The 14,918-nt window shown below is 47.2% G+C and overlaps 1 protein-coding gene across 1 annotated transcript in view; it reads left to right on the forward strand.

Annotated features, from left to right (window-relative positions):
- LOC119385195 (ornithine decarboxylase) overlaps window positions 1–14,599 on the forward strand; it is a 35,580-nt gene extending 20,981 nt beyond the window's left edge. The window contains exons 3-6 of the mRNA XM_037652708.2: window positions 4,454–4,619; window positions 6,148–6,301; window positions 12,603–12,706; window positions 14,205–14,599. Of these exons, the coding sequence (XP_037508636.2) occupies window positions 4,454–4,619; window positions 6,148–6,301; window positions 12,603–12,706; window positions 14,205–14,579 (799 nt within the window). The 3' untranslated portion in view covers window positions 14,580–14,599. The remainder of the gene's footprint in view (window positions 1–4,453; window positions 4,620–6,147; window positions 6,302–12,602; window positions 12,707–14,204) is intronic.
- The last annotated feature ends 319 nt before the right edge of the window (window positions 14,600–14,918 follow it).

Raw genomic sequence — 14,918 nt, forward strand, 5'->3', positions numbered from 1 at the left:
TGGATTTAGGAGAAAAGAGTGAATGGTATTGCGAAATCTAGAACACCTCGTGGAAGCTCTACTGCCTGCATTTGATTTCGACAGCATGCGGTTACTAATAGTAGATCATTAAATTAGATATATACATTTCACGGCAAACGATTCGAGCATTTGTCCAAGGAAGCATTTTGTTTTCATCATTACTATAGCCTATTTATGTCCACTTGAGGACGAAGGTCTCTTCACTAATCCCCCGTTGATCCTATCCAGCGTCTTCATTACTATTTTTGTGTGTTGTGGCATGCACAAGAACGAAGAAAGCGTCAGGTTGCGGTATCCGTAATGGCGGACTCCCTTGACGTCAAGTGGCACGCCGTGTAGTGGTTGATTGTTGGCTAACAGAGTTTTAGAATTGTGTGCGCAGACGTTGCGATGGTTGGGCACGTACGCTATACTGTATTCGGAAAGTAACGTGCGTACACAAGTGTCTAGTCTTTGACAGATGCGCAGTGGCAACAAACACAAGAAATTGTGCACACGAAGCTCTGGGTAGCGTATTCTAATACTGCCTAATTTAACCACGTGGATTTTTAACGAGAACCGATTACATCACATAGCGTTTTTGCGCTCATTTACCCCTTGATGGGTACCTAGATTGACCATTAACAGTGAGCTTGGAAACTATAAGCATGCAGTGTGTTTAGACATGCGTATAAAAATTCGCCTCGTTTTTTTTTAGTAGCGGTGGGTAAAGCATGGACGCACCGCGTTCCCCATAAATGTACCGTTCAGCGGAATCATTTGAGAATGACTTGATGGACCATACCAGCTTCATAGTTCAACAGTACCTGCTGTGTCTAGCGTGTATAAGCATGCGAGAACAGGTACTACTCACATGTAAAAATAAGTATTTATTGTAAAAAAATACAAACAGCGCTAAAAGCAATGCTCAGCGCTGAAGGAAACGATAAACGGCCATCCAATGTTTTTTCGGACAAATATATTGTGGTGCTTAACGAATACCTTTGATATTGTCAATGTCTTCAGCAGCTTCCTGCCGTTAAAACACCTGGGAAACAACTGGGTTCATTATACTCAGCACAAGACGAAGTATTGAGAATACACAGTTGGATATGTGAGGTCCTTAATATAGTACATCGTCAAGCACAAAATAAGGGCTTTCTCTAGAAGTGTGCCAACCGAAAGTTTCACATTCTCTTGCACTTGATCGCAGTAGAACGCCTTGTTGTCGTACTCCCTCCAAATTCTGCGGTCAGGCGAAGGGCGGGCTGCTGTCATGTCATCCTGACGGGAAAAAAAAAGAAAAGCAGAGGATACATGCGACGTTGTGTTCTTAGATCACTTTGGTGTTTTCGCCCATCACACAAAAACTGTAAACGGACGTTTTCAGTCTGTTATACACCTTGACTAATTTTGTGTAGACAGCGTCACAGAAGTTACAAATATGAAAGTGTTTTCAGAAGTTGCTAATGAAGCTTTCTAATAGTGTTTTAACCATAAACTTACTACAGCTATGAGAAAAAGCTTAGCATGATTTCCTCAGAAATACCCATCGATCTCCACGAAATACATGCGGGCATTGCACATCTGACCGAGTATGACTATGACCTTGTTGAACTTCTCCATGAAACTTCCAGTTTTTCTTAAAAGTGAACCTCTGTTTCGAATGTCGGCTGCAAGTGAAAACCACAGCACAGTCGCAATTTGATGAGAATCACGTACAAGGAAAGCAGTTTTACAATAGACTCACGATTCATTCTTTAAGTAATAAAGTGGCAGGCAAACGTGGCCTAAAACTAGGTTGCACAATATTGCACAATATTGCAACAGCACAATATTGCAAACGAATTTTCTTCAATACCAGGTGAATGACAGTCACGGCGAATATTTGAATGGTAGCAGCCAATGCATGATTAAAAATTAATTCGCTGCTGCAGGTCAATGCTCGGCTGCGGCGGCGGCGATATTTAGATGGGAGTGAAAAGCAAAAAAAAAAAAAAGAAAATGAATAAAAAACACAAAAAGAAAGATCGTGTGCTCAGTTACGGCATTGTAAACAATGCCACGGCCGGTGTTGCTGCTGCTGCTGCTGGAAAACCTGCAAGGTGGGCGCTCCTTGCCAGTTGCTCGATAAAACTGCGCCTGCTCTTGTGTCAGAAGGTCTTGTCACCTGCAAAGGTATTCATATTCTGTGTATACTATCACGAGGATGAACAACAATTATATCCCTTATTACGACTGCTGTATGAACTTCACTTCTCTGTAATAACATTAACAATGAGCATTCCAACATGAATAATAAGCTGCCAACGAAAACAACAATACTTTTATGCAACCACGGTTATATATCGCTGTTGCATCGCATGAAGTGATGGATGAGAGAACAAAAATGCCATCAACTAGCTAACGTCTAAATTTAATACGACGCATTACGTTACCGTCATCGAGATCAGCAGTTTTCACAGGCACCACAGCTGGTGCATGATGCACTGATGTACTTGTCCACACTTGACTTGGCACTGCATAAGACCAATGGGCAAATGTGACCCGAAACCACAGAAATCATTGAAGGGGCACAGTAAATACACACATGTATTCACGAACATGAATGAGGCTGGCTTTAAAACATGTTAGAAATTAGGCAGCGAAACGCGTTTTAAAGCCTGTCGCTATTCAGAAAGTACAATTGCTGATTTTGCCTCCTAAAAACAAGACATGCCGCTAGTCGTATCTATGAGCGCCTGATCCCATGAAACGGTACTAACGTCTTCGGTACTCGTAAGTGCAGTTTTATTACTTTTTGATCGTGGAAAAATTTTTCCGCTTCCCAAAGGTAATCAAAGAAATGTAAATGCGAAGTATAACGACCTATCATGAAAGGATGTCTTAACATCATTCAACTGCTAGCAAAAATATGCTTCCGTTGATTGCCGCATTGTATCATTGACCATAAATGCAGAGGACAGTTGCTAGCCGAAAGATAAGAAGCCATGCGAGAGCTAAAATTACACTGCTTGTCAAGCAACACGAAGTGATTTTCTCAGTGACGCCTGTCAAGAGCGACGAAAGCCTCTGAACTGTATGAGAGTTCACAATAAATGCGACCAACACGACAACACGTGCGCGACTATAGAGACGGATGACGATTACAACAAAGATAAGTACTCGTATACTCGTATAGTTACTCGTACGCATACTCGTATAGTTATTTCAAAAGCCGTCAAAAGAATATTCTGGCAGCTCAATACCGTCATTCATATATATAAGCGCAAGCATGCAACAATGTGAACACTAACAGCACGAGCATATATGTGAAGAAAGAACACTCACCCAGGCGGGTACGATGCGCCGGGCTGTGTGCGCAGTGTGCGCACCAGCGAGACAGATGGCGCGAAAGCGTCGTGTAATCCTGCAACTGCTTGAGTGTAGCCATTTCACGTGCAAGGGGATGTCGCTATGTCCTCGCAACACCCCTTCATATTGAGATAACAGAATTTTTCCATGGCGGCCGAGTACCGGCTCACGCGGCACGCTCAACAAACCACACCAACCTATTAAACATCCGCCGCTCTCGTGGAATGCGCTAAAACTAACCACTCGCGCCAAAAACGCAACCCCCTTCCCATCGCACAATATCTTCGAACTCTCGTTTTTAGCTCCTTCCTTTCTTTTCTCTGCGCAAAAACAGCAGAAGCGGAGTGCAACCGGTGCAACGGAGAGCGTAGCGGCCCCTATTCTCTCTCACGCACGCAAGAGAGAGTGCGCAGTTAGCTCCATGCGTATACCTCCTCGCAGCATTGCTCGCCTTTGCGGCTGACGCTGTCGGCGCATGCGTATACACCGACCCTTGCGCCGACAAGTTATAACACGCGGGAGCATACGCTGAGCTGTAGCCAGGATTCTCACTTACGCGGCCCACACCGACGCGCAACTAATACTGCAGGCCGTCTATAGGGCGGCGGTGAAGGGTGCACGTTTTTTATATACACTTGTCACGGCTAACTCCTTTTCGAATCCCTACTATAGCCGGGAGTTTTCCTGAGTTTTGAAGCGTCCCGCCTACAGGGCATGCGTTAGCCAGGACTTGATTAAGAGTGTAGTGACACATATAATTCTGTTTGGCAGAACCCTCAGCATTTGGACAATTGCGACGGCCGCTTTTATCGTATAAGTTGCTTTCTATTAGAAATTACTGACACGCCAATTGGTTGCACGTTTTCTCGAGAACAGCAGCGTAAAATTTTGGAAGCACGGACAAACAGTGACACGCGTTAGCACCACATCGCTTATTAAAGCTTGCCAGGAGCTGTCCCCGTTTGAAGTGTTCTCGTGAAGTGTGAAAGCACTACTTCATAACCATTCAGAGAAAAATGAACAGCTATCCTCTTCGCATCAAGAAACACACATAGTGTAAGAGGTGATGGTGACACGCTGGCTCAACATTTTAACGCAGGTTTCACGTGGGCAGCGCCTACGAGGTCCCCGAGATATTTGCTCGCACAATCGAAAGGGCGAAAGCTGTATTCGATTTGGCAGAAAGTATGGGGATTCGCATGACGGTACTCGACATCGGCGGAGGTTTTCCCGGAGGTTTGAGAAAACGTGACAAGTTCTTCAAGGTACGGATGCCACAATCACAAAGGCTTTTCGTCAGTAAGGGCGTTTTGACACTGTCCAGGCAGCCTCAATCACAATATGCCCAGCATTATATAGAAGGGCCTAAAGTTCTCTCTCGCGAGGAATTCTAGCGGAATGCGCTCTTGTGAATGCGGGCCCAGATTTTTAACTCTGTGCACTTATTTGTTATTTTTGCGAGACAGTACCATCTGCTGTTAGGTTACAGTGTAAGTATTTATTGTATGCCTCTACAGCGAGCGCATCTACAAGTAAATGGCCTCTATAACGCAGGGTTTTTTACATCCCTGCTATATTGGGAGCATCACGATCTGCTACCTTTATAACGAATGTCACTGATTAACTAACTCATTCTAAAAAAAAAGGCAGGGCGTGCAAACACGGACACAAGAAAGAAGTCAGGACACCACAAACGCCGAAGGTTTTTTGGAGAAGCTTTTTTGTAATTTGGGGAAGGCGTTTGTGGTGTCCCGATTTCTTTCTTGTGTCCGTGTTTGCACGCCATGTCTTTTTTCTTTTTTTTTAAGAATGAATACTTACCAACTAGCTCAGCTCTCTCTTATTCTAAGCTGTGTAACGAAGTACTTTGAGGATCCCGAACATACGGTTATAAAGGCGTTCCACTCGCAGCTTTCACGTAATTGATGTTATGCGCAGATGTTTAGTATATTCATATCAGGGAAAGTAATACTTCGAACGATGTAATTCCTATTGCAGCACAAATGGCGAAATGGTTACGGTTTGAACAATCACCGGGCGTAATTGCTGATGCGGCAAAAATAAATAAATAAAGATAATAAGCCCATGCTCTCACCAAAAGATCCACCAATCGATTTTCTTTATATAACACAAAACTTGCAAATGGTTCATATTCTTACTTGGCGAGCAGGGTCTTAAATAAATTCAGAAATTTCATGCGACGAAACCACGGCATAATTATGAGGCACACCGTAGATTTATTTTTTCTACGTGGGGGTTTTGCACGTGCACCTAAATCAATATTAACTTATGTTTGTTGCATTTCGCCGCCTGGCCCGGAATGAAACCCATATCATCATTTTTTGCAGCGCATACCCCTTGCTGCTAAGCTAATACGACGTCTTGGATTAGCATCCACTTAGGCGACCACATTCAAGTTTGTCCATTTTATTTACTTTACAATTTGACATACGCAAAAAATTAATTTACCCCCCCCCCTCCTTCCGTCATACTTATTTTTAATTCTGCGGATACTTTCGGGCTGATTAATGTACTAAACTTCCTCCATCGTTAAACATGAAATCACTTAACACAACCCAGTGATACTTCTCCATAGGAGAGAGTAATATTGCCTAATAAACGAATCTCTCGCGCTTGGAACACCGCTACATTTCTGGGCAAACTATGCACGACAAAAGCCGGCCCTCACAGTTGACAGAGAAATATGTCTCGAGTTCGGGCGGACTTTCGCAGATGGTGAAGCTCTGCAGGAAATGAAGAACTAACCTCAGGGTTGGTCTCATTCGTGTGCAGGTGTGCGAAAGTATTCGTTCGGCGACTGATCTTCACTTCCCGGCATCGAGTGGTGTAAAGCTCATCGCAGAGCCAGGACAATTTTTCATCACCTCGTGCTACGCGCTTGTGGTGCGGGTCATTGGCAAAAGACGCAGAGATCTCACAGTCGATGGTATGTACATTCTCCTTCGCTGGTTCTTCCGTCTAGCTGCTCTCTCTGATTACCTGAGCGTTCTCTTGACAAGCAAATTCAATATACAGACAGTTTTATGATGAATTCATAACTGCTGTCCCTTCTGACTTTACAAGAACAAGACAAGAGGCCCTCAAGGCCACCCTCAAAATTTCATTTCGCTAAGGAAGTCATGAGCGGAGGAAAGGGGTCTGACACTGGCCGCGACCGTCTTCAGCACGGAAGACTTTGAGAGCGTTGTTGCGTCTCTTGCGGACAACTTGTCTTAGAGAGAGACCTTAGGTTGTGTCCTGTTCTTCTCTCTCGCTTTTTTGATCTTCTTTACTTTTTTAACATCTCTTTTCTATCATCTTTTATCACACTTACCCTTTTCCCCAGCACAGGGTAGCCAGCCGGTCTGCGAGCTCACTAACCTCCCTGTCCTTCCGTCTATTTCTTCCTTCCTATTCATTTGATACGTGAAGATAATAATTCGAGTTGTATGTATCGTGGTGGCATAAAAACCGCACTACAAGTATCGCCGGCCCAGATCATCTTTTAGGTAAATATTGAAAAGCGCCCTAAAGTGGAGCACTATATTATTTTCAAATTTGGGGAAGGTTTCTATAGATGAAACTGGGGTGAGGAATACGATAAGTAAAAAGGCAGGAATGTTATCCAGGAATGAGCCCCGTTAGCTAAACTACACTGAGAGCGGGGAGTACAAGGCAGTGAGAGAAAAACAAAAAAAAACTCCACATTTGATGTCGATGTAGTAACAAGACTGTGTTACATTTCACACACGGTCAGTCAGTCCGCTAGCCTTCAAGGACCCCAGCAGCGCTTTCACGACCTTTTTTATCAGCGAGGGGCACCGTATAGCCTCGAGATTTTGTTCAATGTGAAAGCTTTTACAGCGAAGCTGTTTACGTCTAGCACGAGCTCGCGTCCGTATGTAGACACTGTACGTAGAAATAAAGGATCTGGATAAAAACGTGAAGACCGGAAAGCAGCTCGAAATTGCCAGCGCGTCGCTCGAGCCCAAAGGACGCACGAAAAGAACGCACGAAGGACGAGCGTGAACTATCATGCGTCACAGCTCGACACTTGAAGCACACTGCTCAAACATAAAGCAGGACGCACGAAACGAACGAACAGGTACACACAGGACGAGCGCGAACTAACTGTCGGAGTTGTTACCCTTTTATGTTTGAACAGCGCGCTCCTTTCAGCGTGGACATTGCAGGGAAAGCACTAGACACACAACCCTCCGCTCCACCCCCCCCTGCCGCCCTCTTCTTTCCTCGAGATAAGCGCACGAAGGTGACCAAGCCCTGTAGGGCGAAGAGCAACGGCGTTCGCAGGAGCGGGGCGACGATCTTTAAAGCGCGCCACGCGCGCACATCGCGCCATCTATGTGGTGACTAAGAAAGCACGCTGAAGTAAATGGTGCATATAAATAGCTCGCCGTTAGCAGGCTGAAAGACGGTACTGTTGGTGACGTAACCGTCTAACGCCGCGCGCTGCAAAGCGAGAGGTCGCCCGTTCGATTCCGCGCGTCGGAAAGTTTTTCTGAAATATTTTTCTTTGTGGCCTTTATATATATTGTAATGAAGGTAGTGGACATGCGGCTTAGGTAGTGGACATGCGGCTTGACCTAGAGAGAAGACAAGGACGACGACGAGCGATCGCTACCTGTGCTGCTAGTTAGTCCTTGTCGGAGTAAAACCGGTGTTCAGTTGTCGCGACTCCTACGTTTAACACACCCTCGTTTGAATTGGTGGAGGTGCTGGGTACGCCTGGTCTTCATCCTGGAACTGCTGGAGCTGCGTAGCCGGAGACTACCGCGATCCGTCACGATGGCTGATGCGGGACCGTCCCAGGGCGCTCCCGATGCCGCACCAACGCCTGTTTTCTGCCATGGCGCCCTCCGGCAGCGTGATCCTCCCATATTCAGTGGTACAGATGAGCACGATGTGGAAGACTGGCTTGCCGAGTATGAGCTGGTGGCCGCTTGCAATAAGTGGGATGCCAGCGACAAGCTGACTAACCTGAACTTCTACTTGACCGACGTTGCAAAACTCTGGTACAAGAATCACCAAACCGATTGCACCACCTGGTCGGATTTCACGACAACGTTCACGGAGGTCTTTGGACGCCCTGCTGTACGTCGGCTTCGAGCTGAACAGCGCTTGCGTGGCAGAGTCCAAAGACAGGGTGAAACGTTCACGAGCTACATTGAGGATGTGCTCTCGCTTTGCAAGCTCGTCGACTCATCCCTGGACGAAGCAGGCAAGGTCAAGCACATCCTGAAAGGCATTGATGACGATGCATTCCAGGTACTTGCCGCGAAAAGTCCTCGAACGGTTGCCGATGTCATACAGCTCTGCCAGAGTTACGATGAGCTGCGCAGGCAGCGCGCTTCCACACGTGGCGCTGCTCAAGATATCTCAGACCTTTCATCTCTGGGCATGCGCCGTGACGGCGCCGACCACACGGCTTTGCTTCCGCAGATAAAGCAGTTCATTCGTGAGGAAGTCGCACGGCAACTCTCTATCATCACGACCAGATCGGAGCCGATGGCGTCCTTGACGCCTTCTCTTCGTCAAGTCATCGAGACGCAAGTTGCCGAAGCATTGCCCTCTAGTTCGACTCCGTTGCCTGTTGCGGCTCCACTCACCTACGCTGCCGTTGCTGCTCGAGCGTGTGCTCCGCCGCCCCCTGCCGCCTACCAAGCTACTGGCAGAGTTTACCCGTCTCAGCCACTACCGACACGTCCACCTTCAGCACCTTATTCAGCAAACGGTGCCCCTGCCCTCAACCCATGGCGCACGCAGGATAATCGACCCATTTGTTTCTTCTGTGGCATTCCAGGTCACGTCGCTCGCCACTGCCGCCGGCGCAGCTTTCCTCTTCGTGACAGTGCAGGGGCCTCAAACTACGTTCAGCCTCAGCCTCCCTATGCCACAGCCTCCAACTACGTTCACGCTCAACCTCCCTATGCCGTTCCTGCTGATCCGCTTCCGGACCCGACGACCAGTCACCGACCATCCGGTGCACGCCGGTCACCTTCTCCTCGTCGCCGATCTATCTCCCCAATGCTACGTCACCGCAGCCCGCCACGAGGGGAAAACTGACAGCCGCAGTTCCGGAGGCAAGAGCTGCGTTACTGTCGAACATTTCAAGACCTAATCTTTGTCCTCCGAACGAAATCGAACTATCGGTAGATGGCGTCAATGTACGTGCCCTTGTCGACACCGGAGCAGCTGTATCTGTTATTAGCGAAAAACTCTGCCGCAATTTGAACAAGGTGACCACTCCCCTTACCGATATCTCTTTGCGAACGGCTACGTCACACCACATACAGCCGTCGGCATTGTGCACCGCGAGAGTCATTATTCAAGGTGTCATGTATGTCGTCGAATTCGTTGTCCTGTTCCGTTCCTCGCACGACGTTATTCTTGGATGGAATTTCCTATCGTCAAATTCTGCTCTAGTGGACTGCGCCCGTTCTGAACTAACATTATCTGTGCCGTGCGTCGACTCCGAAGACCGCCCATCTAGTAAAGTGTTTGCAGCTTCAGACGTCACCATTGCACCGTTCTCCGCCGCTCTCATTCCGGTCTCCTGTGCCCCTATTGCGACAGTACCTGTTCTGTTTACGCCATCAGCCAGTGCCACGCGCCGTCGGAACGTCTTGCTTCCATTCGCCGTTGTCGCATTCGACAAGGGTTATTCTGAGATGTACGTGTGTAATCCTTCGGCTAGCGCTTCATTAGTACTCCGTGGGGAATGTCTCGGAGACTACGAAGTTTTCGACTGCGTTCTCCCCGCTGCTATGCCCGACCCTGCGGTCTCAGTCTCGATTTGTGCTGTCACACCACCTACTGCGACCACTGACCATGAAGAAGTTTTCTCGAACGCCATTGATCCTGAGCTCACGCCCAACCAACGCGGAGAAATCATTCACCTTTTACAGCGTTTTCGCGCTTCATTCGATTGCGACCAGCCATCCTTAGCCCGAACATCAACAGTCGTTCACACTATTGACACCGGCCAGCAAGCCCCACTACGACAGCGTCCCTACCGCGTGTCGTCTGCTGAACGCCGTGTCATCAACCAACAAGTGGACGACATGATGCAACGTGGCATCATCGAGCCATCCAACAGTCCCTGGGCTTCGCCGGTGGTCCTCGTTAAGAAAAAAGACGGGTCCATCAGGTTCTGCGTCGACTACCGCAGACTCAACAAAATTACGCGCAAAGACGTGTACCCTCTACCCCGTATTGATGACGCATTGGACTGCCTACAGGGAGCAGAGTTCTTTTCTTCACTGGATTTGCGTTCCGGCTATTGGCAGGTGCCGATGGCAGAGGCCGACCGCCCGAAGACGGCCTTTGTCACACCCGACGGGCTCTACGAATTCACCGTTATGCCCTTCGGCCTCTGCAACGCGCCGGCCACTTTTGAAAGAATGATGGACGCTACTCTTCGCGGTCTGAAATGGAACACCTGTCTTTGCTACTTAGACGACATTGTGGTATTTTCAACCGACTTCGCGTCCCATCTTACTCGCCTCGAGCAAGTCCTGACGTGCCTCGCCACGGCGGGTCTTCAACTTAATTTGAAGAAATGCCACTTCGCTGCCCGCAAGCTTACCATCCTCGGTCACGTGGTTTCAAAAGACGGTGTCCTTCCGGACCCTGCGAAACTTAGTGCCGTTGCCGCCTTCCCGAAACCGACCACCGTTAAAGAGCTTCGAAGCTTCATTGGTTTGTGCTCTTATTTCCGACGCTTCATCCGTGACTTTGCTTCAATCATGGCCCCTTTGACCAACCTTCTCGCCGGCTCTTCTGATCTGTCAGCCTGGTCACCGGCGTGCGACGATGCATTTCAACAATATATATATATATATATATATATATATATATATATATATATATATATATATATATATATATATATATATATGTATATATATATGTATAGACATACACATATACGGTGCATGACGGCGGCGACGGTGACGGCAAAAATCAGCCGAGACTGTCCATATAATTGCTATCGCAATAAAAACGGAGCAAGCGCAGCTGGCGAAGAGCGCTGATGCGACAGCGCTAGCCTCGGCGTTGTGTGTTGGCGCTGCAGTAGTGTGACAAAGCATTGCGAGAAACAGGAGAAAGCGAGACGCCGGGACAGCCCAGCGCGTTCACGCCGGAGAAAAGCAACTAAATAAGTAAAGAGGCGTCTACAGCAGCAACGAGAGCGCGACTATGAACAAGAGGAGAATGCGTCGAAAGATCATGATTCCGAGGATTATTGTCACTGTCTGCAGTCGCCCACGCCAGAGAAACGAGTGGGCGGGCGCCTACAGCAGAAACGCGTGTACGTCTCCGTTGGTTATCCGTTCCCACATGAATGTTGCGGCCCTACCCCATGAAATTTTCCGTTTGTATGGTCTGGAGCGTAGATGAGGTCTATCTTCAAAGAAGAGATGTAAGTACAGTGGTGTTCTAATCTCCGCGATAGTTCATTTTGCACTGGGCGCTATAGGCCATTCCTAGCAAAAACGAATACGTATTGATGAATCACAAGTATGGGCTTAGACTGAATTCACTGCATTCTCACATCGGTGAAAAAGAAACGGATAACAGCCACAATTTCGAAATCGTAAAGTCTACTGGGTGCGAGCACAGTGTACTTCGTTGTGTGCTCCCACAGACAATGCCCCGCCATCACTATTACTTACCCGTATAGGATCAATATGCCTAAAAAATGAACTTCCATTCACGACATCGCTTTGCCTAGGACCTGTCTATTGCACCATCCTTATCCAAGTTGTCTGCTAATAAATCCTATCTCATATACTAAAAGGTGCGTCTTTAAGGCACTTGAAATATCGTGATATATCGTTGAGTTATACTTAGATACTGAGGAATCATGAAACTACTAAGCTAAAGCTATAGATTTAGTTAGCAGTAGATGGCGGCGTATGTAGTCCTGACGAGTGAATGTGTCGCAGCAAGGATATTACGAATGTTAGCTCATATGCCCGGCTTCTAATGTCAGTATTCGCTAGAAACGGGGACCTAAATAATATTAATATATAACGTGAACGACGCGGATACTTGCGTGCTTCGAAACATTATCGGAATACCAAAGATTCCCACGTTTTAATGAAAGCAATTCGTAAGGTTGTATCATATTTTCTTTATCGCATCCCATATTGTCGAAGAACGATTTCTGTAAAATTCTCAGAGCTAAGACTTTCCTACCGCTGAAGCACTGAAATTCTGCGTAGGAGTCAACCAACCTCATCAAGACGTGTTCATCAACGAGTCCAAAAACAACTGCGTATCGCGCCATCTTTACGACTTCTTGGACGTCAAGTACTGGCCGTTAGAGGTGAGCTTGCCGCGCTACATATTCAGAAATGAAAACGTCAGAACACGATAAGATATATAGACTGTTGGGCTGACGCTTCATTAGAATGTCGAAAACGAAAATGTGGAAATAGAAAATCACAACATTGGTTTTGTGGCCCGCCGACCACACACTGCATGCTTCAGGCACCGCGCAGCGTAAGCAATGTGTTGACGCAAACGAAGCGCCGGACGTACAGAGGCCTGTTTTATATTTTGCAAAACAAAAAAGGAGACATGCCAGTTGCAGAGCTAAACGGCCATCGACCGCTACACCGGTCTATACACCGGTCGTAAAGCTAAGCCTAATTGCTCAGTAGCCCACAGCCGGCACGAAGTGCCGCCTTTTACGCGTATCAAAGCGCTCGTTGGACCTTTTGATTACAAAACCGACATAGATCAGTCGCAAATCACCGTGTTTGAAAACTGTACCACGAATAAAGCGCTGAGGTGCCCGTTAATGTTTACGAGCATGAATTACCAGCGCTCCGCGCGTTCTCTCCCAACGGGTCCGCAAATCGTGCAAATTTCATGGCGCGCGTCTTTAGTGCTGCTGCCACGTGGGTCTCTCACTACCTACAGACACCCGATGTGTGGATGCGGCGTGCGGTGTCTTCGTTAAACGCAAAATGCAATGCAAATTTGCTTGTCTAGATAAATAAATTAGTTACTACTGGGGGTAAAACTGGAGCGGGTTGCACTTGTTCTGGCCGCTCGCGGAACCTTAAGATGTCCTTCAAGGAACCACTGGCTACCGCGGAACCCAGTTTGGGAACCCATGCTCTAACCTGTCGAAGACATGTAATGCAAAGAACTATTGCCGTCTTGTCTCAATTGATGAAAGTGCGAAATCAAAAATCTTGTTATGAGAAAATGTTGTACGATCAATGAACTTGCGTATACTCTAACGAATAGTAATTTAATCGTCCTCGTACGTTTTTCTTTCTTTCCGTAATGATTTACAAACCAACTACCCAGTTCAGTCAGCATAAAGCGAAAGTACTGTGTAAACAGTGGCTCGTATTAATTACCCAAGTAAATTTAAAAATGAAATGACAGCGAGAAGATTTCGCGAAGTGTGACAAATCCGCAAATTACTTAACCTTTGATGGCTTTGCATGTAGTACATGTTCCATTTTGAACTGAATTGTGTGATACACGTCATAGCGACTGTGGCTCTCGAGGAGCTAACGACGATGTCACGTAGAGGAATGAGCACCGCAGGATGTTTACGCATTGCAAGGGATACGTTTTTTTTTTTTTACTGAATGACACTCGCTTTACCTTGCAGGGAAGTTCTGAACCTTTCACGAAGCATTTAGCAGAGTAAAGTGACAGAGAAGTCTCTCATCCTTTACCTCAGTGTAGGATAGCATACCGTTTATTCTAAACTGGTTAACACCCCTGCATTTACTCTCTCTCCTGTTTTCCTTTTTCTGAGAAACAGGGCGTTCGTTCAAACGACACTGTTGGTCACGCAGGAGCCACTGCACAGGCCGCACGACATTCTGACTACTGTGTGGGGAGGCACCTGTGACCCCGTGGACTGCATGGAGATCACGAAGCCCTTTTTCGACGTCAACGTTGGCGAGTGGTTGCTAATGGACAACGTCGGCGCATACGCGCTCAACAACGCAACGGGCTTCAACGGCTCGCCGTTCCCGGCTGTGCATTACATCGCGCCACAAGACCGCGTCAGCTTTGTGCGTCACATCATCGACGCCTCGCCTCTGCGTAGCGGCTACAGTCAGCCCGAAGGCGCGCTGAAGAAAGCCCTCCTGGATCTATGGAAAGAAGAAAGGGAAAGGCGTAACTCGTGGATTATTACGCCGTCCGCGCAGGCCAAGCCTTGTTAGCGCTAATATTGGATTAGGAATCTTTGTTTAAATTAGGAAGGCATCACTTCCAATGACAGCGGTCGTGGTGTTACCCGCTCATTTGAGGCCCCACGACTGCGGAAGGGTGATATGGGGAATAATATTTTTAATGAACTTGTAGACGCGAAAGAATAAGAAACAAAAGTGTCCGTGATATCACCTTTTACCTGCCAAAGAGGTCAGATATACCGCCCTGTTATCGAATACACATGCATGTTTTTTGTATCGGGTGAAGCAGTAGTTCATAAAATAGTGATAAGGCGCAGATAAGTTATATCCACATCTGCTGCCGTATATTTCTATCCCTAGTGCACGGTC

Source organism: Rhipicephalus sanguineus, chromosome 3 (genome assembly GCF_013339695.2).
Source record: "Rhipicephalus sanguineus isolate Rsan-2018 chromosome 3, BIME_Rsan_1.4, whole genome shotgun sequence".
NCBI lineage: Eukaryota > Metazoa > Arthropoda > Arachnida > Ixodida > Ixodidae > Rhipicephalus > Rhipicephalus sanguineus.